General features: G+C 46.6%; 3 protein-coding genes across 3 annotated transcripts in view; 2 read left to right on the top strand and 1 right to left on the bottom strand.

Moving 5' to 3' along the window:
* Window positions 1-64: 64 nt before the first annotated feature.
* haus3 (HAUS augmin-like complex, subunit 3) lies at window positions 65-5,995 on the top strand. The gene is made up of 6 exons (XM_084487058.1): window positions 65-151; window positions 801-1,863; window positions 2,512-2,721; window positions 2,918-3,150; window positions 3,414-3,708; window positions 5,440-5,995. Exons 2-6 carry the CDS (start codon window positions 829-831, stop codon window positions 5,665-5,667), a joined length of 2,001 nt encoding a protein of 666 aa, XP_084343184.1. The 5' UTR covers window positions 65-151; window positions 801-828; the 3' UTR covers window positions 5,668-5,995.
* A 517-nt stretch (window positions 5,996-6,512) lies between these two features.
* LOC311368305 (prostaglandin reductase 1-like) lies at window positions 6,513-10,794 on the bottom strand. Its single transcript, XM_084487099.1, has 9 exons — window positions 10,669-10,794; window positions 9,589-9,713; window positions 9,430-9,475; window positions 9,165-9,224; window positions 8,733-8,900; window positions 8,231-8,504; window positions 7,909-8,014; window positions 7,400-7,518; window positions 6,513-7,120 (listed from the first exon to the last, which is right to left on the bottom strand). Exons 2-9 carry the CDS (start codon window positions 9,692-9,694, stop codon window positions 7,010-7,012), a joined length of 990 nt encoding a protein of 329 aa, XP_084343225.1. The 5' UTR covers window positions 9,695-9,713; window positions 10,669-10,794; the 3' UTR covers window positions 6,513-7,009.
* A 691-nt stretch (window positions 10,795-11,485) lies between these two features.
* Window positions 11,486-26,017, top strand: part of poln (polymerase (DNA directed) nu) — a gene marked incomplete at both ends in the record, with an annotated part of 42,231 nt that continues 27,699 nt past the window's right edge. Inside the window, 14 exons of the mRNA XM_084487501.1 lie at window positions 11,486-11,621; window positions 12,054-12,147; window positions 12,575-12,722; window positions 14,117-14,513; window positions 16,950-17,026; window positions 17,887-18,759; window positions 18,978-19,147; window positions 19,515-19,627; window positions 20,135-20,271; window positions 21,149-21,217; window positions 21,304-21,364; window positions 21,863-21,927; window positions 25,107-25,190; window positions 25,509-25,604. Of these exons, the coding sequence (XP_084343627.1) occupies window positions 11,486-11,621; window positions 12,054-12,147; window positions 12,575-12,722; window positions 14,117-14,513; window positions 16,950-17,026; window positions 17,887-18,759; window positions 18,978-19,147; window positions 19,515-19,627; window positions 20,135-20,271; window positions 21,149-21,217; window positions 21,304-21,364; window positions 21,863-21,927; window positions 25,107-25,190; window positions 25,509-25,604 (2,520 nt within the window). The remainder of the gene's footprint in view (window positions 11,622-12,053; window positions 12,148-12,574; window positions 12,723-14,116; window positions 14,514-16,949; window positions 17,027-17,886; window positions 18,760-18,977; window positions 19,148-19,514; window positions 19,628-20,134; window positions 20,272-21,148; window positions 21,218-21,303; window positions 21,365-21,862; window positions 21,928-25,106; window positions 25,191-25,508; window positions 25,605-26,017) is intronic.

Raw genomic sequence — 26,017 nt, 5'->3', positions numbered from 1 at the left:
TGGGGGAGTGTCCCACTGTGACGTCAGACGCAACGTTGTTGCGTATTACGTAAACGTTATTTTGGTTTATAGCGCGCGCGCAACACCAAATACATAAACGACAAGCAAAAAGTTGGGGCTATTCTCGAAACAGCCTGCATTTTTTAAATTGGTAAGTGTTTGTGCTATGTAACTTTCCTAAACCAACAATGAATACCTTTACACTATTTCCACACTTGTACTTGCTGATGTTATTCGCTATGTATTGTAATGTCAGACGCTAGCAAAACAGATGTGATACCCGAGTAGCTAATACTCTCGTAGCTAATAAGCTGATTTTAAGGTAGGCGAAACGAATATAAACTACTTTTAAGTTGTCAACTTCCGTATCCCTGATTATTAATTTCTAATCAGTCCTAAAACCTTTTATGCTTTCGCTAACGTTAGGAAAATCAAAGTTACCTTATTGAAACATCAACGTATGTTGATAAGCAAGCAACTATATGGTACAATTATTAATTTACTTTCTCCTTATATCACATTACTCTACAAGTAAAGTATAGTATATTGTAGTAACATGCCACTAGAGCCTCGGTTACACACAGCGGCGACAGCGCTCGTGTTATTGTTATCATCAGCGGCAAGGCACACCACGGATTGTGTGTTCGATTTTCCCCTCATATTAAAACGTGTGTTCCTAATTTCATGCCTTGGCAGATACAAATAGTGAGGATAAGAAGAAAGCTTTTTTTTCTGTATTGCTCACTAAACTCTAAACCAACTTCTCCATTGCATTGTTCTGTGATCGTCTCGTACCAAAGGCATAGGATTGCAGCCGGCTGAGGCACCATGCTAGACGGCGGTCAGTTTGTGGAGGCGCTCGGTCGCCTGGGTTACCCCGGCGCGGCGTCGCTCAAGGGCTCATCGTTTGACTGGCTGTTTGACTGCGCCCCGGAGAACCTGCACTTCTTGCGCTTCGTCTGCCGCACGCTCGGCCGAGGCAACGTCCTCTCGCCGGAGGAGGCTCGCGCCTTCCGTGAGCTACAAAAGTCGGGGAAGCCCTTACTGGATGAGGCGGCGCTAGGACAGGTCCTCAAGACGGTCGGGCCCGCCGACGGGAGCAACGCATCGCAGACCTCGTTCGCGGCGGGGCAATATGACGTGAGCGTGGAGGAGCTGGAGGCGAAGCTGCAGGCGCTGCAGCGGGAGAAGGTTCTGAAGCAGCGGCGCCACAGCAAGCTGCAGGTCCTGGCCACGGCGCGGGGGGACGTCGGCCTGCGACTCTCTGCCGAGCAGGAGAGGGCTTCCTGCCTGCTGAAGGAAGGCATGGCGGCCGTGGGGGCAGAGAACGCCAACGCCAACGCTCTTTTGGAGAACCTCACAGAGGAGGTGGGAAGGCTGGCCTCGTACCTGCCGGCTCAACCAGAAGCCCCCGCGAAGAAGCCCGGAGTCGCTGCTACTCCCACACCCGCTGGGCCGGAGGGAGCCACACGCCGCCGCTTCCACCTCCTCTCCCAGCTGTCCCTGGATCCCTACCTGCACCAGGAGGAGCTCAACACCAAAACACTGTCCGCCTTCACCCAGAAGCAGTTCTTCCGGGGGATCTCAGACATGGTGGAGACCTGCTCGGATGGCTGCCGGCTGCTGGATCTCAGCTCCTGCGACGGGAGAGAAGGGGGGGAGGAGGAGGAGGAGGAGGAGGAGGAGGAGGAGGAGAGTGAGAAGGGAGGTGGTGGTGATGCGGTGGAGCGGCGTAGGACCGAAATGGCCAGGCTGCAGTGGGCCTTCATCGTGGGCCAGCATCAGCTGCTGCAGGCCACAGCCGAGGAGCACAGCCTCAAGGCCGGGCTGGCCTGGCTCTCAGAGACAGGCTCACGGGCAAAGGTAAAGGGGCTCATTTGGCTCCATCAATGCGTGTGTTAGCCTTAGTTCTCGTCATTTATTAATACAAATGGAATTGTATAATAATTGTATAATGGAATTAGATCGCAGAGTCACTCACCAGCTTCGGCAAAAGACTCAAAACTTGCCTGTTCAGAGTTCACCTAGACTCTGCATAGCCATCCAGTCCCCCCCGCCCACTATTGTACGTCCTGGCACTTAATGTACACACTTAATGTACGTTGTATTTATTCATAGTACTTAATTGTGTAGCATCTGCAGTAGCTAGCTGTATACGGGGAATGGGTTAGCCTAGCGATTGTTAGTACTTGCACTTGTTCTATGTCTATCTATCCATCTTTACTGTACCGACAGCGATATCTTTTTTCACTTCTTATGACAAATGTACTTACTGTAAGTCGCTTTGGATAAAAGCGTCTGCTAAATGCCCTAAATGTAAATGTATAATGCCTAATACAATCTTTAGAATAACTCATTTAGACTTGTGTTTTGCCAGCAGAAAACAGAATAATCTCAAGCAATCCTCTTTGCTTCTCAAGCTTCTGTGTTTTGTATTTCTTTGAGACACCTCCTTCTAGCACCTCCCTTCTCCTGTTTCTTGACCCTCCCTCTTCCCTCTGCTCCTCCCAGAGCATGCTGGCCTCCTCGTCACTGCAGGTGCGCGAGGCGGTGTCCCGGCGGCAGCTGCAGGCGGTGGAGGCGGAGCTGGAGGCGCTGCTCCGCGGGCGGGTGCCCGGCGTGCTGCGGGAGGCGTCCCGGCTGCTCAACGTGCCCGTGGTGAGGGGAGACTTGGCCCTGCAGCTGGCCCGCCAGGACTACTACACCTCCAGGCAGGACGAGGTGAGCCTGGGGCATGCTAAACACAGATTGATCGGTTTCTTAATAATGGACAGTGCATCCATTTTTTTTAAAATTAAATAATTCTCTAAAATAATGTCACACGACTCGTATTCGTTTACACGTATTCATATGAAGATATGACCAAACAAAAGTGTATATTCCATAGTACAAATGTTTCTGTATGTTCCCGGGCCAGGTGCGCGACTACCTGCTCCGCCAGAAGTCGCTGTTCGACCTGCTACTGCTGGCCCTGGAGGTGGAGCTGAGAGAGTGGAGGACGGCGCTGCAGCAGCTGGGGGACACCCGGCGCTGGCTGTCCCTGGAGAGCGAACAGGCGGCCCTCAGGGCTGACGCCCTGGCCCGGCCAGAGCTGGTCCCCAGCCCCCGACCCAGCCCCATCATCAGCTGCCAGGACGCCAGCTTCAGCAGGTGAAGCCTCGCTCTCTTGTTTCATTCCTGAAGCCCGCACGTCATCATTAGGATTACTTCATAGGCCCCATATTCAAAATGGCATCTGACGCAACCCTGGATCATTAGCTCTCAAAACGACATGCATTCAACTATCAAAATCCATGTGGGGGGTCGGCCATGACAAAAATAGAATTTCTGCATAGTGATTGAAATCAACCCATGAATCCAGATGGGTGGCCTCACTAGAGCCCTACTGATAACGGCTCCTCTGCTCCCCTCAGGCTGCTGCAGATCCTGGAGGGCTCCAGGTGCAGTGCGAGCCAAGGCCCAGCGGAGCCCTTCCGGACCCACGAGGCCCTGGACCAGGCGGCGCTGGACCTGGCCGCCGACCTCCAGGCGGCCCGGGAGGCGCTGGCCGGGGCGGCCCGCCAGCAGGGCTACACGGCCGCCCGTCTCCAGGGTGACTGTGAGGCGCTGCACCGGGCCACCTACACAGAGCTCCAGCAGCTGGTGCTGGAGCCGCAGGTATGTCCCACGGCCGGGGCCGGCCAGGAGCTGCTCTGCCCCAATGCACAGGTGGGTGTCCCTCTCACTGTCTCACTCACTCACTCCCTCACCCACTCACTTCTCTCAGGGCTGTGGCAATGTTCTGCTCTGTACAACCCGGGGTTAGAGAGACGGAAGGAAGGAAAAGGAGTTGGGCTGCAAACGCTCTGCTGGCCTGATCCCCTACTCCAATGTAGATGTGTTTTTGTTATGAGCATGTTATAAGTGTAGACTGCTGAAATATTTCTATGATGTTCTATATTTCATCCCCTGCGCTGCTTAACGACCCAGCAGCTGTTCGATAAAATGAAAAGAAAAAACTGCAGAAGCACATTTGTCATCAGTGTTTTTATGGTTTAGTGAGCCCCAGTCTCAGCTTGAAATGATCACTTAACCTTTAAAACATTAATTTTGGGCGGAGAGTTAGGAAGGAAGGGGGACGTGTTATCCCCATGGTGGGAAACCAAGGCATCGTAGTGATATTTTCCAATTTTAACCGTTGTGTATGAGTGTTAAAGTGACTGATTTCATATGAAATGTGACAAACACTGTGTCAAATGTGTCTGAGAAGCTTCCACCTCTCTGATGCAACAATCCACATGGACTGCTCCCAAGTCGGAGCCCACACATTCTGAAACACACCGTGCGTGTCTTTAATATATGCGTTATCATTTATTTTTCACGGTAATGGTAAAAAAAAGTAAAATAAGAACACAGATGATTGGGAAAATCCTGTTTAAAGAATTTCCCAATTTATGAGGGGATATTGAGTTAAAGTTGCTTTTAAAAACGTACCATAAGCAGCTACTTGTAGTGAAGTCTTCCCATAAAGGATAGTTTCTGTTCTGTATTTGCTCGGTTCATATTCAGATATATAAGGCATTTTGAATAAGCCAAGAATAGCATGACTCAACCTTTTACTCACCATCCCTACTGATGTCATGGCGTGAGTGAACATGTTATTACAATTAACATTGGGTGAGGGGGAACTGGTGGCACGGTGGAAAAAAAGGAGCACCAGGCAATGTTTTACACTAAACAAATTAAGAAATGTGTTTTATGTAATGGACACCAAATAACACGCACATGTGGCCTGGATTCTATGGTTTCCTGTGCTCCTTTTTTGGGGGGGATTTTCTTGGGGGATTTTCTACTCCAATGGCATAATTTAGCCCATTTATAAAAAAACAATGTTGGGTATGTGAGCACTGCATGCTGTATGAGTTTAGAGTATTTTTGATAACTGTTTGCATTGTGACAATGTGACTCCAACATCAGGTCATTATTGAGAAAGCTTCAACCCCATTTAATGAAAAGATAATGTCCCATTTCTCCCTACTTGTTTATTGTAAATGGTCTTGAACCAAGTTGAAAAACCCACTTCGTCATGAGGTCGCCCAAATGGCCTTTTAATCTGTATTCATTGTGTTACTTTGACCAAACGTGTTTCCTAAATCGTCAGCCTCATAGCATAATTGCCTAAAAGTCATATTTTGGCCAAATTGTGATGTATAACCTAACTCTACTCTCTTAGCGCTGATAATTCATTGTGCCTCATTGGCTATATCCTAAGCCAATCAGAGTGCTTTTTACATTCCATAATCACAATCTGCCTAAGTCATCTATTTGACCTAGGCTTTTCTGATGCTAAATACAACACCTTCAAATATGACTTATGACTGAGGCAATTATGCTATGAGGCTAACGAAATACAAGTAAGCATTAGAAGGCCCACGCTGAGCACTCCTTCTCTCTGTGCAGGAGCTGAGCATCAAGCTGGCGGACGCTGAGTCCCAGCTCCAGCGGCTGCAGCGGCTGATGCAGGACATCATGGGCGAGGTGAAGGCCAAGCGCTCCCAGCTGGAGCGCAGCGCCCCCCTCAGGCGAGAGAGGGACCTCTATGTCTACTTCCACCTGGACCCCCGGCTCCTGCAGCGGGCCGTGAAGGACCAGGAGGCCAAGCTGGCCGGCAGGAAGGGGCAACACTGATGGTACCCTTTATAAACCAGCACACAGCAGCGCTGCCATGTCCAGTCTGCCTGGACTACTGTTGGCTTGAAGAATCAAATGGACCCTTAACCCGTCTTTAAACACGAGTTGGTCAACACTGGTCCTCTTACAAGCATACAAGAGGAAATGTTCTCCCCTTGTGTAAACTGAGCTCAGACTTGGAGGGATAGATGGCGAGTGTGCTTCCGTCTGTTTGAATGTTCTCTAATTCTTTAATCCATTATCTTGGCTTGACTAATCTTTATAATAAAGTAATAACTTCTATGTATTTCTTGTACAATTTTGAAATGTGTATATTTCTGGATAAACCGCTGTTGGGCATAATCAAATCAGCTTGTTGAATGGTGAGTCTTTTTCTTTATTTGCTTAAAATTGTCTCCATGTCCCAGAGTTGACAAACAATCACAGGGTTTCTAAGGAAAATGCTACGATAATTTGACCATCAGTACTGATAATATTACCCATTAATAATACTGCCTTCTCATGTGTTGTGTTTAGGCTAGCAGAGTGTCGCCCAGACAGGTAGAGGAACAAGAGGTGACAGACAGGTAGGTTAGTCAGAATATTTAGAAATGTTCTAAGTTCTGATGAGAGAGATTGTATTGATTGTAAGTTGTAGTGCTCTGAAAAGGTCATGGTTATGCCGTTGTATCTTTGATGTTAGCAGTGGATAAGGGCTGTGGAAGTCAGGGAGATCTGTGTGCTGGATTACTGGAACACCGTTCAGGAAAGGATGCACGCAGGGAAACTAAATGGCGAGTCCCCTAGCACAACATACACACAAAGTAAAACCATGACAGCATGAAACAAACAAGTTGAGTGGATAATGTTCAGGATTACAGTTTATTTTTGTCAGGGGGTCCAAAACACAGTGTCAGTGAACCTAAGGACATGAGATGAATGTTTTTGTTATGGGTTAGTTATAAACAGTCTAAAATGTTTAATTGAGTTTACAAAGTTGAGACAGAAACAAGTCTCCCCGTTTCTCTTCCCTCTCAATTTCCTCTCTGAACAAACACACACATACTTGTCTTGTGTTGCGTCTATTAAGAGAGAGAAAGGCTGTTGGTTACAATAGATTACTGCAGGAAGGACCATTCCTGTCTTGCCCATTATACTATAACACACACTTTTTCAAAGGACACACGCACGCACGTATTAACTGCGCCCCAGCTATTCGTTCCTTCATTCTTCATTGTGATTCTGCAGGACACTATCGCTAGATAATGATTCTATTCAACAGATCATTAGGTTCGAGCCAAGGGGGTTCATAATGATCTTCTTGGACAAAAATACACTTCTTCCACCCTTCTCCTCTGTCTCAGACTTTGATGATGGCTTTGCCAGTGTTCTCCCCCTGTAGCATGCCCATGAAGGCAGAAGGCATGTTGTCAAAGCCTTCCGTGATGTGCTCTCGGCACTGCAATTTACCCTGGAGGAGGTAGAAGAAAATTAAGAGAAAATATGTTAAAGGGGCAGTGTGTAGAATAGTGTGGCTTTTAGCGGCCCCAACCCCTCCCTTTCCGACAACTGGGGTGGACTGTAATGGCCTGCATTGTGTAAGGTGCCAGTAGGTACTTCCAAAATTATTATCGTCTACGACGGCATTGTTTTGAAATTCAGCGGTCAAGACGTTCCTTGTTCGTCATTAACGAAACCCCCCCCCCCCCCCCCACTCTGTTTTAGTTGACCAGGAAGTTCATTCACTGACCTCCTTCATCCATGCCATCAGTCTTTTAAGAGATTCTGGATGTTTGTGTTCCCATCTGGACTGCATGAACCCCTCCATCTTGAGCTGCTTAAAGATCATTGTCAGATGTGGGTATGGGCCTGAAAGACAACAAGATGTGATTTAAGACCGTTGATGTAAGCATTAGGCTACATTTCAATTTGTCAGAACGTCTAATGACAAATACCATTACGGTTAGTTCGCATTTTATTAAAGCGGTTCAGGCACGCAAACCACACTGGTAAAACCGGAATCCAACCAACCCTACTACATACCTTTTACCTTAAACTTTTAAGTGGTAAAGCCAAGAACTGCCCCTTCAATTAGTGGTTTTCCAACCAAATAGTATATTGACAGCAGGAAAGATTCAGTTATTTTATTTCTACTGATATTTCAACCGAATAAAAAATACAATTATCCTTTTTTTAACCACAGCAAGCGAAGCATGATGTGTTGACCTTTCAATCATTCATGACTTAAAAAACACATACCTGTCTGTGGTGTGGTGTCATTGTACAAGGAAATGCATCCACACACAGCTATTCTCCCATAGCTATTCATCTGCTGAATGGCTACACTGGAGAACTGCCCTCCCACCTGCCAACCAGAGAGCAATTTTCATTTGAACTGAAACTAAAAATGTGCTTTTAATCACCTGAAGTAACCCATGCAATATGTGTATAAACTGCAGGGAAGAAAGAGAATAAAATAAAACAATCATATATATACTGTTTATATATGAACTATACAGCATTTTAACAGGACTGTGGTTTCAGTGCGACTCCTACACAACTGTTCAAATCCAGGACTCACGTTCTCAAAGTAGCAGTCGTATCCTTCCGGCGCCGCCTCCCTCAGCGCCTGGTCCAGAGAGCCCACGCTCTTGTAGTTGATGGTCCGGTCGAAGCCCAGCTCCTTGAGGAAGGCCACCTTGGCGTCCGAGCCGGCCGAGCCCACCACCCGGCAGCCCTTGATCTTGGCGATCTGCCCCACCACGGAGCCCACCGCCCCGGCCGCCGCGTTGACCAGCAGGGTCTCCCCAGCCTGGAGCCCCAGGACCTCCTCCAGGCCGTACAGGGCCGTCAGCCTGAGGGTGGAAGCGTGGGGCGGGGGTGTGAGGGGAGATACTGGGGTGGAGGCGGCGCATTGAGTGTGTCTGGAAACTCAAACTCTTCCAGATGTTTTATAAAGGATAAGAAAGCTGTTTGAAATATTTTCCGAGCAACAACTAGAGTCTGACGAATGGTCCATTCTGTACACCCTAGCCAGTCTGGCTGACCCCCTAGCCGGCTTGTACCTCCTTCCTTAACCTTACCCCGGCATGCCGATGGCACCCAAGGCCAGGGACAGGGATACATCTTCAGGCCAGTCCGCCATGACGGGAGTCAGGCCGGTTGCGTCGCAGACGGTGTGGGTCCTCCAGCCACAGCGACCCACCACATGGCTGCCCACCGGAAACGCTGCGTTGTTGCTTTGGATCACCCTGGAGAACAAAGCCCCAAACAACAACAATCATGATACAAAATAAAAATACACACGTTTGTTATGGCGGCTGGGTGGGATATTATTCGGCTAGTGACTACAGCATTGAAAAACAAATACCTTGGTAATTACCTGTAACAGCAGGTGTAGTCAATTAAGTCAAGTTATTTGGTCTAAACAAAGTCAGCCATGCAATTCGCTCTATCTAATCCATCTCTCTTTAGATGTGACTCTAACCCCTGTGTGCATGTCGGCATGTCCTTACTTGGCCACTTGAGTCCCAATCATGACCTCGCCTTCGTTCATGCGGACTCTACTGAATGGCCTGGATTAAAATGAAAAACATAGAATACATTAAACACGATTGTTGCAGTGAGGAGATGAGAAACATTTCATTATAAGGAGGAGGACTGGCTTTCAATACCAGTATGCCATTATTATATGTTATACTCGTTCATAAAAAAAATATGGATTTATTTTTAGACGTACAATGCACAAAGTGACAAATTGATATTACACTCTGTACGTACCTCATGTATGGATCTACACTCAGGAAAACGGCCTCCAGCAGTACCTCTGAACATATTAAAAAAATTATAACAGAAATCGTTGAGTTCTCAGATTAACTTAGGTCTTCATCTCTTATGAAACATTAATCAATATAGGGAACTCAAATAATGCCTCATCACCTCCATCTTTAGGCTCTGGTAGTTGCTCGAGCTTCAGTTCAAAGTTGCTCTCAGTGGGGAAGCCGTCAAAGTGCTTGGTCAGTATCCACGCTTTGGCCTGCACCATTGTTCTTTGTTTTGGACAGCTGTGTGAGAGGACACGTTTCAGTACAGTTAGTACCTGCACTGCTGCAAGCAGGCATTGCTGTTCTTTTGCATACTTTGCATATTTTTATTATTCTATCCCCAACACTTTTTTTGGTCGCTATCCACTCGCACAAACATAAACATAGAAAGACAAGAAAAATATCATATGATAGGTACTACAGGTGTCTGGAATCGTGTGCTCAGCAATAGTAGATTGAGATTTTAAGATTATTTAGATGAAAGTTCATAAAACATCACGTGTGTGTGAGTGGCTGTCCCAATCAAAACATCAAAAAATGTATAAACTGCATTTTCTCCATCAATATTTACACAACATACACACATTATACATCAAAATGTTCAGCATGATCAGCTCATTGCTCAAACAAAGGGACACCTTTGTAAACAACAGACTGAACAAGCTGAGCTCACAGGCTGGAAATGAACTTTTGGAACCATATAACTGGTTAACGCATATATATAGACATGTACTCATACATACATGTACATATGCATATACATAAGTACACACACGATACGTATACATACAAATATACCCACACATAAGCATGTAAAGGCAGTGCAAGTACTATTTCTTCAGTAATTATAAGATTTGTAGTTTGACATCACTGTCAGTCTTGCTAGAGACACATGGTACCATCAAAATTGTGTCACATACTGATTGGGATAATATATTACAAATAGGTTATTATTATATGGCGTTCCAAAGAGATGATTGTGTAAAATAGTCATCAACTGGTTAGAAAACTCGAAATACACAGGAAAGCACAGGCACGCTTTGTGCAAACTTCATGCCAGCATCTGAAATCGAGGGTCAAGCTAGGTGGTTGACATTAAAATACATGTACAACCATGTTTATACGATAACGATATGTTAGTTAGCTCGCGGCTTTACGCTAAAGTTATTTGCAGCTTCACAGTTGAAATACTCACCAGCTGCCGTTTACTGGAGAATGGATGGAAACAATGGAGAGACGACCAGCGCGAAGCAAATAACGAGTTTTGATAGTATTTTGGTTGGCTGGACTTGAGGAACTGCAGTGACGTCAGACGTCCCCATGTTGCGTCTGACGTGAACGTTATTTGATTCATAGCGCGCGCATCAACAACAACAACCAACAGCTGAGGTCTTCTAGAAACAGCAGGCTATTTTTACCGGTACTTTCGTTGGTATGTTAGTGTCATAAATAAATTATGAATTGTCCGTTACATTGGTTTCATACATGTACTATATTGTTATATTACCACTCCTACGCTAGCAAACCGGTATCAAACCGGTGATATACGGTATCCAAGGTACGAAATTATACTCTTGCTACGTGTTACATTTAGCTAACGTTAGTATTTAAGGATTCGAGCCGAATATATACTATTTTTAATCTGTCAACCTCAATATCACTGATAATTAATTTCGAATCAGGCCATAAACCGTTTTACCCTCAAAACAATAACGTTGCCATATATATATATATAGATATATATATATATATATACTGCAACTTTGAACTGAAGCTCATATATATATATATATGTAAATGGTAAATGGTCCTCATGTAAACGACCGTCTCGTATAATAAAAGGTGAAAGTGTAAATATTACCAATGAATAGGACATGTCTTAAAAGATCCAGTACTTCAATATTATTCGATTTACAGATCATTTGAGCAGACTACAGTTTGCATTGAATACATTGACTGGTCATCATGGTTAGTTACCATTAAGGTTTTTACTCCCTCACATTGGGTGCTAGATGGAGGGCTACGGAGGCCTCAGCCGCAGCCTTTACTTTGGTCCTCTGTCCCAGCCTGCAGAGAGGGTCCTGGCCGCCCTGCGGGCCCAGGCTCTGCCCCCATCCAGAAACAGAAACAACCACCGCTACAGCCAGCGTGAGTCAAGACAGGGACAGTCTGAGTCACTGTGACCTGGTTTGCAAGAGAGAGACGCTCGTGCTTTCAGTAACTATTACATGCCAACAAATTTGAAACAATGGCAGCAGTTCCAAAACGGATATCTTTAACTGGCCCAAAATATCATATTGAACTAGTTCCATTTTCACCATTTCAAATGAAACAGTTGTTTGATATGGTAATAAGGCCATCAAAAATAGCTGTTACTAGTTTGACAGATTATTACACTTTTTGTGTTTAGCTGCATTGATCTTGAATCAGTTATCAAGTTTACACACTGTCAAATTCCCCCTGCTCCCCCTTCATCTCTCCATACATCTCTCCATTCTAACCCTAACCCTAGTTGACATAAAGTGATAGTGATAGTGTTCCGTAGAGCTCATGGTTAAGCCGTTTTATCTCCGATCTTAGAAGTGGATAAGGGCTATGGAAGTCAGAGGGAGAACTTGGTGCAGGGTCGCTGGAACACAACGCAGCATAGGATGCAAGGCAGGGAAACTGAACAGTAAGTATTCTATTTATCACAATACACACAAACACAAACACATGTGTATCGATGGGACAAATGCTGTGGTTATTACTCTGAACATATTGCTCTTGTGGGTGCCACCAATATCCAATATCCGTTAATGTACCATACGTTGATGGCTCACAACTCATACTGGTTCAATAAAGTGACCAAACCCACATATGCATTTTAAAGAGAGCGAGCTATATATATTATTGTGCACCCATTTAGTGGATGAAAATTTCATGAAAATTAATTTAATAGTTTGTTTTCAAGGATACAAAAATATATGTGTTCAATCATAACACAAATAAAAGGTTATTATTATTGCCACATAATTGCTGTTTTTTAGACCTGGATCGCAACCCCAGCCATATTCCTCTTCACCCTGGTCGAGACCCCCGTCATACTCATCCGCGGCCAGGAGTTGGGACTCCTCCCAGCAGATGGATCACTCTCAGAATCCAGACTCCTTTGGTAGTACCTCCAGTAAGACATGGCCGTGCCTTCCCAGTAAAGACTACAACCAGCCCCCGTCCCAGTCTGATTCCCACCGCAGGAACCTACCATACGCGAGCCACGCCCTCTCGTCTCCCCAAAGAGCTGTGGTCTTGCCAGCTCCAGGAGGATCTCAAAGTAATGGTTGGTCCCTGGACAGGCCTTGCCTGCCTGCTCGGCAAGACACTACCCCCTGGAAGAGGTGAGCAAGGCAGGGAAGAATCTGAAAGGTGGTGTTTGTTATATGAAAAGCCAAGACAGTGTACTTTGCATGTTTGTGTGTATTTGGATGGTGACTCGTTTGACCTGACTAGTCTCACTAATTAGTATTATTAAGTAGTTCTTATCATTAAGTTTAATATTGCCATCCTTGGTCCTCTTATTGTGCTTTCTGTTGAGCACTGTGTTTTTCATTTGAGATTTCATTGAGTATTCAGCTTTTATCACTGGATTACTATCATTAGCTTATTCGAGAATACTCAATGAAAATGCAATGTCATCAACAACAGTCTCAAGTCACTTGACCCAATGCATTGCTCAATATTATATTATAATATAAATAGTCCGTTTGTAAGAAACATTTGAGTCCTACATTTTTGCATATTGCCTTTTTCCCTGCAGCTTATCTGAAGAACCTGAGACCTCTTTTACCCTCAGCCTTTCTCCAGAAGGTCCAGATCCCTATGTTTGCCTGCAGAAACCAACTCCATCATCTATCAATGTCCACCAAGTGTCTGAGTACTGTCTACCAGATGTACAGAACAAGGTCCAGCCAAGAGGAAATGGTGCAGGGGAGTGGGATGGATGCCAAGATGACCATTGGGAAGACCTTCCTTCAAAGAACCAACACAAGGTGTGCTTGCCAAGATTGGACCCCGTTAAAGTGGCCTCTACTGGGGATGGGAATGGGGGAACCTTGTGTGAGGGGTCAGGTTCTGCACTTATTAAGCCTTGGAAGCGGCTCTCGCGTCCCCAAGGGAAGACAAGACCAGAGCCAGGCTTTGACCGACAGCTGTCTGAGCCACTGAACGTGCATAGGAACTGTGGGGCGGGGCTGATGGTAGATTTTGTGGAAGCTATTGATGTAGACACAGGAGAAGAAGAGCCAGAAAATCAGTCTCAAGTGCAGAGTGAAGTAAACCACATTAGAAGCAAGGGATCAAATGGTGAAAGGGAGCAAGAGGCATTCAGAGAAAACAATGGATTGTCAAGAATCGAAGGAAATCAGTTCCCAATCTCCATCACAGATGAAATGGACACAGCGTCGGACTATGATGTGGATGGTAGAGACCTCCGGCAAACAGAAGACCAAGATGTCGGAGAAGGGTTTCCACAGGAACCCTGTGCCAGTGGCGAAGAGATAGCAACAGGGAGGTCCAGCCGTAGCATCACTCCAGAACTGACCCCAGTAATATTTGAAGAAAGCGATAACACAATGGTAACCCAGGGAGTTCAAACCGCCCAAAAGACAGCAGAGCTCGAGACCGCTGGAGATAAGGAGAAGAGCCCACAAAGACCAGAGGAACAGAAAGAATCCTCCATCAGAGAACTCAGTCTGGAAGTAGCCACCCTACTCGCTGGACCAGACACGACCGGCAGGGATGAAGAAGATTCAGCACCAGTTGAAGTAGTCCTGGAGACGGACGCGTGGAGGGTGCAGGCCGGCATGCCCCGAGCTGAGGAACAGATGGTAGGGGAGCAGGGTTGGAGGATCCACCCTGTCCAGGGAGAGGAGGAGGAGGAGGAGGAGGAAGAGGCTGGGGAAGGTCCATCTGGAAGGGGAATGGTCCTTCAGGAGATGTTGGAGGATGAAAAGGAGCCCTTGTTGAAAATCTCACACGAGGGCGATGGAAGCCCCCCTATGGGTAAGTCAAGCACAGTGTAAGCTTGAACCTGAACCTTCGATCTAGGAACGATTATGGTCTACACTTTTTTATTGCTGCATTCACCACTAGAGTGTGCCACAATACTGCAGTTAGCACTTAACACAACCAACTGCACAAGCAAATGCATTTATAAACAAATGCAGTGTTTGCTTACACTTGCCATGCTGTGTATACTTGCGTATACTGATATGTCCATTCATGATACTGTTGCTGCCATGAAGCAGCTGTTTTATACAAACCTATGCCTCACTTTGACAGGAGGAATGGTCCTTGTAATATCACATAGTAGATCAGGTGGGCATTATGGGATGAAATGGCTTAATTTCACTGCCAAAAGTGTTGAGAAATAATGATACTAGTCAATTCAACCGATTGTTCACTGTTATTGATCAAAGTCAGTTCAAACCTTTCAATATGCAAGTCTCGACCAGCCCATCCCCAGAGATTAGTTATTTGTATGTGTGCCTAATGTATGTTCGTTCCCACTGATGGAAATTTGTATTGTGGAAATAAATAAAGAATATAGAATATCAAGTGAACCAGAAAACATAGTCCAACCTACACTGTCAAAACATGAAATATAACAATTGGATACATGCTTTTAGGCACGTTAGAAGTTTGGCCATGAACCATCATCAGATTAGAGAACTTTTTCACACTAATAGCCGTAAACAAAGGTGAATTTGAATTCGAAAACGAATTCCAAATGTACTATTGGCCATCTTTTTTTATAAGTTACCCACTCTCTGGATCAAAGGCTCTTGAAGCAGAGGGTGCTACAGGGTTTCATGTGACGTCAGCTCCCCTTCAGCCCACTGGCTCTGGGCCAGTGTTATATCATCACTTGCCTTGCAATGTAAGATAGTGTGAAGGGGAGAATCCATTGGGCTGACTGGGTGCTGTTGTTAGCTTGTTGTTAGCATGCTCACGTTACCAGGGCTATGCTAATAAGCCGATAGCAGGGGTCCTCCGCAGCTGAGTCAGCGTGTTGATTTTACACTCTGCTTGATGCAAATCCTTCAGGCCAAGGTCACAGAGCCGAAGTTTTTTACTGATGTGTGCTACCTCTCTCTCTCTCTCTCTCTCTGTCTCCCTCTCTCTCTCTCGCTCTCTCTCTCTCTCTCTCTGTTTCACACACATTTACAAAGTGATGATGGAGCGCAGATCCATTAACTGGTCATGAATAACCATAAAAAGGCTAACCTTCACCTTTTCACACCCAGAGGGCTCACCAGTTGAGAAACAACGCCCCCCACCGAGGTTGTCTCAGGAAGGAGGGGCAAGAGGGTCTGGCTTTAGGGGGCCCCCTCTCCTCCATGGAAACACCCCCCTAGGGGCCACCCTCCATACCCGAGACAACCTTCAAGTGAGTCCCGATCTGTCAGCCATCCTACACTCATTGATGAAAGTGAACCTAACCCCGCTCACCTGTCAGCCCTGTTGAGAATCAAGTGTGAAACACATTTTATTGAGCATGTTTTATTCATTGGTACTCTTCTTTTTACTTCCATGGCATATCAATTCCGTATCTTGTTTCAGCTTCAGTTTGTCCTCCGCCTCAAGCTGTATCTTGAGGTTGTCAAGGTCAGCATATAGAGGACTCTGATTCAGAGAGAGCTCCCTGGAAAAGCATTAGGAATCTGTGGGGGATCTCAAAGGACCACATGTAGATTGAAAAACATATCTGTAGGTTCATTTAATGATGTTTCCCTTAACACCCAGCAGCCCTGATAGCTTCTCACATGTGCACACATGTTCATTGTGGGAAATGTATTGGAAACACTTGGATTATAAAACGGTGTGAGTTCACGGAAGAAGATGAAGCGGAGGATGTAACAAGCGGTCATAAAACAATTATAAAACATCTTCATTAAGAATGCTCTGGTGAAGAGCTCTAAAGTGGAAGGAACACACATTTACGGTGTATTTGCGCAATCGGCAGAGGGGTTTACAAATAAAAACAGATCCAAGGAAAAACGTTCTCGGTTTTACAGACCATTAATTGATGGAGGGATAGGTCGATAGGTCACGAACCGAGGGATGAAAGGAGATATACATGCAAGATCTAAACAGAACTGCATCGCATAGCAAGCCGGAGAAAAGAGCTAGATAGAGAGAAGTGGTGCAGGATTGACCATATTGCGTCGGTCAGCAGCACTACAGCTAGAGCTTAGCAGGCTGAAACACATATATTCTACCTGTCCATCGCAACCAATATACCTTTTCTACCTGGCAGAAACCTCCTAGGATCTTTGGGGGAACCACGATGACTCGGTCCAAATGCCTCTACCTGGGTAGATCTAATGAAAGAATAATGCTTTGAGCTTTCATGGTTTCCGAAGATATCGTTAGTTAGTCAAACACAGAGGTGTACCCTGGCTCACCCAGACATGTTCTCTACCCTCCCCTCTGGAGGAGGGCGTCTGTCCCCCTGCCCTGGCCAGCAGGACTGCCTCTCCCTGAGAGAACTACAGGACCTGAATCACCACTCTGTACAGTGTACACTCACGGTGCAGGAACACACACACACACACACACACACACACACATACACAAACATATACACATATACAGACGTGTGCGCTTGTGAGTTTAGGCATGTATTTCTTTTGGTGGGGATATGAATAATGAAGGTGTGGGATGTTTGGAGAGGTTACCTGGAGGCCATCATGAGGACCCAGAAACCGACTCTGACTGTCTGTTGCTTATGATTATGATGCTGTGAGCGAAAGCTAGAGAGACTGTGTGTGTTTGTGGGTGGGTGTGGGTGTGTGTGTGTGCGAGTGTGTGTGTGTGTGTGTGTGTGTGTGTGTGAGTGCTAGAGATAGACTGAGCGAGAGTAACTAAGTGAGAGAGACTCTCAGTGACAGTGTGTGTGTATTCATCTGAGAGGGAGGGCGATGCTTTGAGTGAGATTGAGTGTGTGTGGGTGTGTGTGTGTGTGTGTGAGAGAGAGAGGAGGCTGCGGAGGCTGTGCCCGTTTCACAGCTTGACGCCTGCTGTATCAGACAGACAGTGTCTGGCTCCCTCTCTCTGGCTGTCTGGGACACAGTGCTGAGGGGCAGTCTGAACCATGCTACACAGTCTCATCAAACATGTACTATACTACAGACTACGCACACGTTAACATGTATGTAGTTCAACTGCATGTGTGTGTACTGCAGATAATACTACAGACCTACGACAGATTGCAGGTGCACAGAAGTACATTGTACAATCCTACAGACGACATACATTGCAAAACAGGAAGAATACACATAAAATACATATAGATACATACATATAAACGGGGTGAAATGGGGTGAATATACTCTAATTGTGTGCCTTTCTCCCATATACTCTTTTATTGTAGTCTCAACAGCCTTTATCGTCTGCCACTGAATGTGTAGACCCTCCCCCGGTCACACGCCCTACGCCCGGGCCCAACGTCTGCTCGGACACTGGACATTGCCCTGGAAGTTCAGCCCTTTCCCAAATTTCCCCGGTTCTACCTAAGCCGTCGCGGATCCCCGCCTTTTCCATCAAGAGGAAACGGGAAGAGCAAAACGTCGGCCTCACCCAGACACCCAGAACATCCAACCCCAGACGCCCCGTCAAGTGGGAGCCCCCCCGCTCCTCCCAAGGGAGGACACGGGGAGAAGGAGGGGACAGGAGGGCAAACAGAGAACGTGAAGCCGATGAGAAGGAGACAGAGGCCCGGACTCTGACCTGCACCGCTAAAGACCTGGGCTTGTTTCCTCCAGCGTTGGCCCAGGTGCGACAGGCCCAAGCCCCTTCCGTTCAACCGGCCACGGTCTGCCTGACGGTGGGGAGTAGAACGGACGGCCTGACGTGGAAACAGCCGACGGTGCATCCACACCAGCATATCGCCCGGGGTTCTCCCTTAACACGCTGCAAAATGAATACAAGCCACATCGAAGATCCAGATGACGTCAGCGCCTCGATCGCGAGCGCTGCTGTGTCCAAACCTTCCAAGAAGAAACGGGCCAGATGTGGCCCGGGCAAGATCACAAGCCACAGGGCAGCCTCAGCTCAGAGTGACGCCATCAGAGGGGATCGTCCCACGGATCAAACGGCAGGCATCACCTCGGACCCCAGAGTGAAGGATGTTGGGAGGATGAGTTTGGAGGAGAGGGCGTGGCTGCTGAGGAGGGTGGGCCAGGCCAGAGCGACGGCGCTGACGATGGTGTACCACGACGGCAGCACTCTGTTTGACCCGGAGCAGGTGCGCATGAGTCAGGGGCATGATGGAGGCTTGGATTGGTGGTGGCGTGGTCACGCATCGTGGGTTTATAGTAATGGCAGTCTGGGCTGAGATTGTATCAATGGCTCACTGTTGTTTTTTAATTAATTAATTCTGCTTGATGGAAATTAATTAAGCCTTACAAGTAACCTCTCTCATATGGATTCATACTTATTAAATAAACCTGGTTCTGGTTCCAGAACCCGAGCCCCCCGGTGTGCGGCCTGCTGGTTCTGATGAGGCAGGAGCTGGATCACAGCGGACCGGGGGCCCACCTGCAGCCGGGCGATACGTGTTTCTACCTCAGACTGGAACACACTCCCACCTGGGCCCAGCAGCACGCACAGCACAGCCAGGAGAGCTTCACTAGGTCTCCCTCTGTGTGTGTGTGTGTGTATGTGTGCGTGTTTGCGCGCGTGCGGGTGTACGGGTGCATTAGTGTGTGTGTGTCTGTCTGTGAATGTCTGTGTCTGTGTGTGTGTGTGTGTGTGTGCGTGTGTGTGGGTGTGTCTGGCATGCGCATGTGTGTGCATGAGTTGTCCTATATCCCCCTGTGCTGGTTCGGGGAGAGGGAACTTTACTTTTAACCACACATGATGTTATAATGTCTGTACTCTCGATATTTATATAATTGTAATGGATATGTCTGTTTGAGTTGAAGTGTACACTAATGTGTATGTTTGGTTTAAGTGTTAGTGTGTGTGTGTGTGTGTGTGTGTGTGTGTGTGCTTCCGTAGGGAGACACTGGTGCAGGTGATGTCAGGTGCTGGGCTGCTGGTGTGTTATAAAGCTAAGGACCTGCTGCGTACGGCTCTGCAGCACTACAGACCACAGATCAGCTGGAAACAAGGCAAGGCCCCAACCCGCGCTGGACTCACTTATCATAATCATAACCATTGTGATATTTCACAATACATAACTGGGAAACAAAGCCGGTGTTGATGTGGCAGTCACTCATATATCAGCCTGACTAATCAGACTTTAGATTAATATCTTAAGTCTGGTGGCAGCTCCAATCTGGGTGAAGGGGGCTTTGACACAAATCCGGCTAGTAATCTGTGAGAAATTGTGTGTAAGGATTTCAGATAAACATCATGTAGACTGTCGACTGTATAAATACACTTATTAAAATCCCCTTCTGAAAGTTTCATCCACTTTCGCGAATGGGTTTTCTTCGGTTGAATATCTTAGTTAAGGAACAGAAAACGAGGCGTAACTCTGTTCAAAAGTTCTGCTATTACATAGTAAGACTACTGGATCCCAGATTACTCCCATATTACTCCAACTCTCTTGAAGTCAATTGAATGTTTTGAGTTTTTAGGTCAGGAAGACACTGCTCTGTGCTCTGTGCGTCTAGTCCTTGGCTGTCGTATCCAGGATCCCCAGGTGTCAGGCTGGCTGCTGGACCCTGCGGACCCCGCCACCTGCTACCAGGACCTGCTCACCAAACACCTGAATCCCCTTCCTCAACGGCCAGCCCCAGGAACCAGCAAGGTGAGGGGTCTTCTGTCTTCAGAGGGGGGCGGGATTGTTTGGTGGTGAGGTTGTTTCAAGAGAATAAGTCCTTCTTTTACTCTGAGAAAGAAAAATATATTTTTTAATGACATTGGGAGGCGGTAGCTGTCATTATGCACTGTTGTGTAATGACAGTTTAACCAAATTGTATTCAAATTAGAAAAACAAAACAAATAGCTAATTTGTTATTCTGACAAACTGCAGATCTACTTCTGCATGCTGTTTTGATTGTTTTGTAAAGCACTTAAACCACATGATGAAGCTCTATCATACATACACACACACACACACACACACACAAAGGGGAAAATTGGGAAAATGACGCTCCGAAACAGATTTCATTCGTGTTTGTGTGGCTTTGTTCAGTCGCCGTCTTGAAGTTGCACAATTGACTGTCAAAGGTCATGAGCTAGCTTGCCACGCTTTGTGAGGAGATACTCATATGAGATGTAAGTGAGCACAGAAAGGTTTTGGAAAATGTGAAAAATTTTGGAGAATGCCAAGCTAAAAAGCGTGGGAACCCTGTCACACACACACACACACACACACACATGCACACGCACATGCACACACACACACACACACACACACACACACACACACACACACACACACACACACACACACACACACACACAGCAACAAAACCATTGTTGAGAAACCCCACAACGACCTCCTCCACGCTCTGGCAAGATTGATTCCCTTAATAAATCTTCACATCTCTGCCAGTAGGCCGAGAATGCGAATGCATTAACACTCTGCCATGTGCGGATCAATAGACCGGCACAGAGCTGTTGATCTTATTTTGGCTGTCTTACCCCCACCCACATCCTCCGTCTACCTCACTCTATCTCAGGCTTCTCAGGCCATCACCGGCCTCAATCTGCTCTACCGGCTTAACATGGAGCTGTGCGCCAAACTGCAGGTACGTGCTACCCTGAGTGTACGTGCATGAGTGCGTGCACACACACATGCACGTTGGAGTGACGGTGTACTTGTGATTGTGTTCAGAGCCAGGGATTGTGGCAGCTGTACTCCACTCTAGAGCTCAGCATGATCCCAGTTCTGGCAGGTGAGCTGTTGATAAATGTCAAACGTGTACAATACAAGATTCAATACAACATAAGTACAAGAACCATGAGAAAATATAAGGAAGACATAACAGAGGTATCACACCATAATATCTTCATCTGATTCCCCTTGATAATCTTGATGGAGCTTAAAAGTAAGATTTGAGTGCTGTTTAAGAGTAATTTGTTAGGTTTTAGTTGACTGTGCATGCCTCAGTATGAGCCCATTTCGATTTCAGTCGGCTCCCCGGCTCATTTCTGGCCAATCAGGGTATCTCTTCCCTGATTGGTTGGCGGAATCCATCGTGCCTTTCAATCATAGGTGTGTGAATTACAACCCTTCCTGATGGTGGATAAACATGCACAGGGAGGGAGCAGAGACAGCGGGGACATATTTATTGTTGTGGTTGTGAAGTTTCAAAACCTCTCATTCTACCAGTATGTATCTACTGTGCAGTGAGTGAATGTACCTCCATCCACTTCTGTCTCTGGTGTTTCAGCCATGGAGAGCCACAGGATCCATGTGGACAGAGAGGCCCTGAAGACCACCTCGGACATGTTGGGGGTAAGACTTCAGGGGCAGGGGCAGTAATATGTGCACAACATACAGTATATATACTGGTTGCCTGCACCACCGTGATGTGACCAATGCATTTGATCATTTACAAAAATATATTTTCAATACAGTGCGATATCAATATCCAGGTATTCTGGATGTGAAATACAGTAAATGTTCTTATAAATACATAAACCCATGCATACATACTGTACATAAAACATGTATAGTAATTTGCAAACAAATGATGCACATGAGGCTTTTTGAGTATAGCATGGTTCCTCAATGACATTCACATTGCAGAGTCATGATCAAAAAGCAACACACACACACACACACACACACACACACACACACACACACACACACACACACAATCACACAACTCCCAATGGAACAGAGGAGAGATGACTACAAAACTAGTGCAATCGGTTTTTGTCAGTTTGTTAGTTTTTTAGTCTGGCTGTCCAAACAAAGTCATTGAATCATTAGACGTAAGGCAAGGCAATAAGAGTGTTTTTATTAAGGGTAATTTATACACACAGTGCACAATGTATTCCCAATGCACCGGAGCAGCACTGCACAGTTATATATTTGCGTTGACAAAGTTGAGTCACTGTGTCTCTCTCTCTCTCTCTCGCTCCCTCTTTCTCTCTCTACCTGTATCTCTTTCTCTGTCGCAGTCTTGCTTGCTCTCTCTCTCTCCCACTTTCTTTCTCTCTCTCTCATTGTGTGTGTGCATGCATGCACGCACACACACAATCTTAAGACTCACCCTCCCAAGCAGGGGGTTTGCTGTCGAAGGTGAGTATTGTGTGTCTATAAATAGAGAGAGGGGCTGTTTCTTCTCACCGACTTCTCGAGGAAGGAGCATCACTGTCGGTTATAACACACACATAAACACGCACACACACTCAGGTCAGCTAGACGCATGAGTGCCGCTATGAATGTGTTTTTGTCTGTGCATGACTATGCTGCACATACGGAAATAAATGGCTCTGAGTGCATGTCACCGCATGGGTCCTCCTCATTGCCTATGTCAAGGTCACAAACACACATACTCACATACACGCTCTCATAGCACACACACGCACACACAAAGAGCCTTGTATTTACTTTCCCCCCCGCTATTCCTCCTTTTCATTGTTCTTTATTTTAACTCTGTGGGACACAGAACTCCCCCTGCCCCACCACTATCACAGACAGGCAGGCAGGCACACACACCATCACATCCTGTCAGTGTGTTTCAGATGTGCGTTCAGATTGTGTAGATGATAAACACCGGCCCACTACCCTTGACAGCCTTTAAAGTTGCTGTCACATTCACCATGATAAGGTACAGGTGATGTCGCTTAGCCAGGTGCTCCTCACACGACACGCCGCTGATTCCTTAGGACATTTCAATGTGGTCCTTTCAAATCATACACACACACACACACACACACACGCACGCACGCATGCATGCGCACACAGACACAGACAGACAGACAGACAGACAGACACACACACGGTAGGGCCAGAACGATTACCTGACAGAAAGGGAGAGAGATGGATTCAGAAAAGACAATGAGGATGAGACTTGTCGAACAGATGAGGTCAGACTTATTTTCAGCCCTTCGTCTTCCTCCATCCATTTTGGCCCCCTCTCCTTTATCTTTGCTTTATCTTCATCTTTTCTCGCTTTTTTCCCCCTCAAATCTTTCCACATGTAAGACTTCCAGTTTAATCCGACTTAAACCTCTTTCTTCTTTTTCTCTCTCCCGCTGGCTGCTTCCTTTCCCTCACTGTCTACGCCTCCTCTCTTGCTCTCTTTCTGTCTGTCTGCCTCTCCCTCTCCCTCTCTCTCACCCTCTCTTGTCCCACTCTGCATTCCTCCTTTTTTTTGGGGGGGGGGGGGGGGGCTGCTTGCCGGCTCCTCATTAAATATTGACATGGCAGTCTGGAGCTGCTGAAGGCGGGGAACAGTAGAAAAAATACTTTAAATTGTCTGAAGTCTGGTCATCGTAGAAGACCAGCCACCGAGCCCACGCTCCCATTTCCCCCGTCTCATTTGCTACTCCCAATCGTTCCCTGTCCCCCCTATCCATCTGTCTACTCCTGTCCATCATTCTGTATGGCTCGGTCTCCTGATCGTTCCCTTCCCACTAGTTAAACGTCTCCCTGTGTGTCTGGAAGTGAACCTTTTGTTGCGATTTGATTGTATTCGTCTGCAGGGTCATTGCCCCCTCCCCCCCCCCCCCCCCACTCTCAAGGACACGGCCTGTCTTCGATGATATTCGTTTACCGTGTCCTACCGTCACCTGCAGAGTCGGTTCCCGCCGGTCCCATTGCTCGCTTCCAATCTCTGCTACTGTTCTCCCCAATCACCAAGGGTCCTCACTGCGGGCCCTGTCAGTCTTAAAATTGATTTCAGACTTATAAAGAGACAGAAGTATATGCCCCCCCCCCCCCCCCCCCCCGCCCAGAAGTTTTACTTTCACGCACCTGTGCTGAGACTATAAATAACGCTGTGTGCTGACATGTGAGTGACAGGCAAGATGGATTCCCCCCCAGACAATAAGGGAAGAGATTCCCAGATTTGTCAGAAATGAGCCAGGATGGAAACGGAAAAATCGAAATGATCTCGTCTCATACAGAGGCAGGAGCTGTCAGCCAGAACAGATATACTCATAGAGCATTGTCACTCACTTGGCATTTCTAACATGTTACACTCAAATTATAGCTCTCAAATCATACCTGCAGCCACCTTTTATGGCTCTCTCTCTCAGCCCCCAATCAGAAACACAGTCTCTGTCTCTCTCTGTCTCTGTCTCTTTCTCTCTCTGTCACTCTGTCACTGTGTCTGACATAAATAGAAACCAACCCAATACTCACATATCCTTCTGTTTACTCTGCGTCTCTTTCGGCTTTGCAGTGTAGAGAACATTGCTGATCTATAAAGCACACTGACACAACAAGTGTACACTGACACAAATTAAGTGTACTTAATAGTGTCTGCAAGGATTGCAGCAGCAAAGGCTCCAGTGATAGTGAAGCTTTTTGGGTGTCAACACGTGCATGTAGCAACATGTGTCAACATCTGGTCCATTCATGTAGCCATCTAGGCTGAATTTGCATTCTCTCTCTCTCTCTCTCTCTCTCTCTCTCTCTCTCTCTCTCTCTCTCTCACACACACATACCACATACAGACTAAGATGAAGCAGTTGGAGCAGGAGGCCCATCAGGCAGCAGGACAGATCTTCCTGGTGACCAGCAGCACCCAGCTAAGAACTGTGTGTGTGTGTGTCTGTCTGTCTGTGTGTGTGTGTGGGTCTGTCTGTGTGTTGCATGAGACATCGCATACATGTGTGTAAATTAACATGGTATGTCTCATGGTCTCTGAGTGTGTGAAGTGTATTTATACATAAATTATGTCATGTATAAATAGACTGCACAGTGTGATTGTGTATTTGGTGAAGGCTGATTCCATGTGGCCCTGTTGGCCTTGGTTGAGGGCTTTGCGTGTTTCCCAGGTAATGTATTGTCTTGTGCCTCCAGGAAGCCTGTAACCTTTAGTGTGTGTGTGTGTGTGTGTGTTTTGTTGACTGAAGGTTCTGTTTGATAAGCTGCGGCTACACGAGCGCTGTGAGAACAAGAAACTCCCCAAGACCATCAATAAACAACAGCAGTCAACATCAGAAGCTGCTGTGAGGAGCCCACACAAGCACACACACACATACACGCAAGCACGCCCGCACACACACAATCAGACACACACACACACGCACACACACACACACACACACACACACACGCACACAAACACTCCACTGTGAAGGTCATTCTAATCAACGCACAACAAACATTCTGTACACAAAGGTATACACACCCACAAACACACACACACGCACACACACTTTCAAGCTCATTCTGATAGACACACAGGTCATTCAAACTCAGAGACACATGCACACACATACAAATGGGTGCATGCAGATTTATGCCCATGTGTTTCTCCATGTGCAAAATTGGGTAACAGCCTTCCTAAGAGGCACTAACCGGACCCCCCATGGACACACATTTTCACATGTGTGTTCATGCGAAAACAATGAAACACACA

Source organism: Micromesistius poutassou (genome assembly GCF_964030765.1).
Source record: "Micromesistius poutassou genome assembly, chromosome: 23".
Taxonomy (NCBI): Eukaryota; Metazoa; Chordata; class Actinopteri; order Gadiformes; family Gadidae; genus Micromesistius; species Micromesistius poutassou.
Note: the sequence above shows the minus strand (reverse complement) of the source record. Positions and strands in the feature narration are given on the sequence as shown.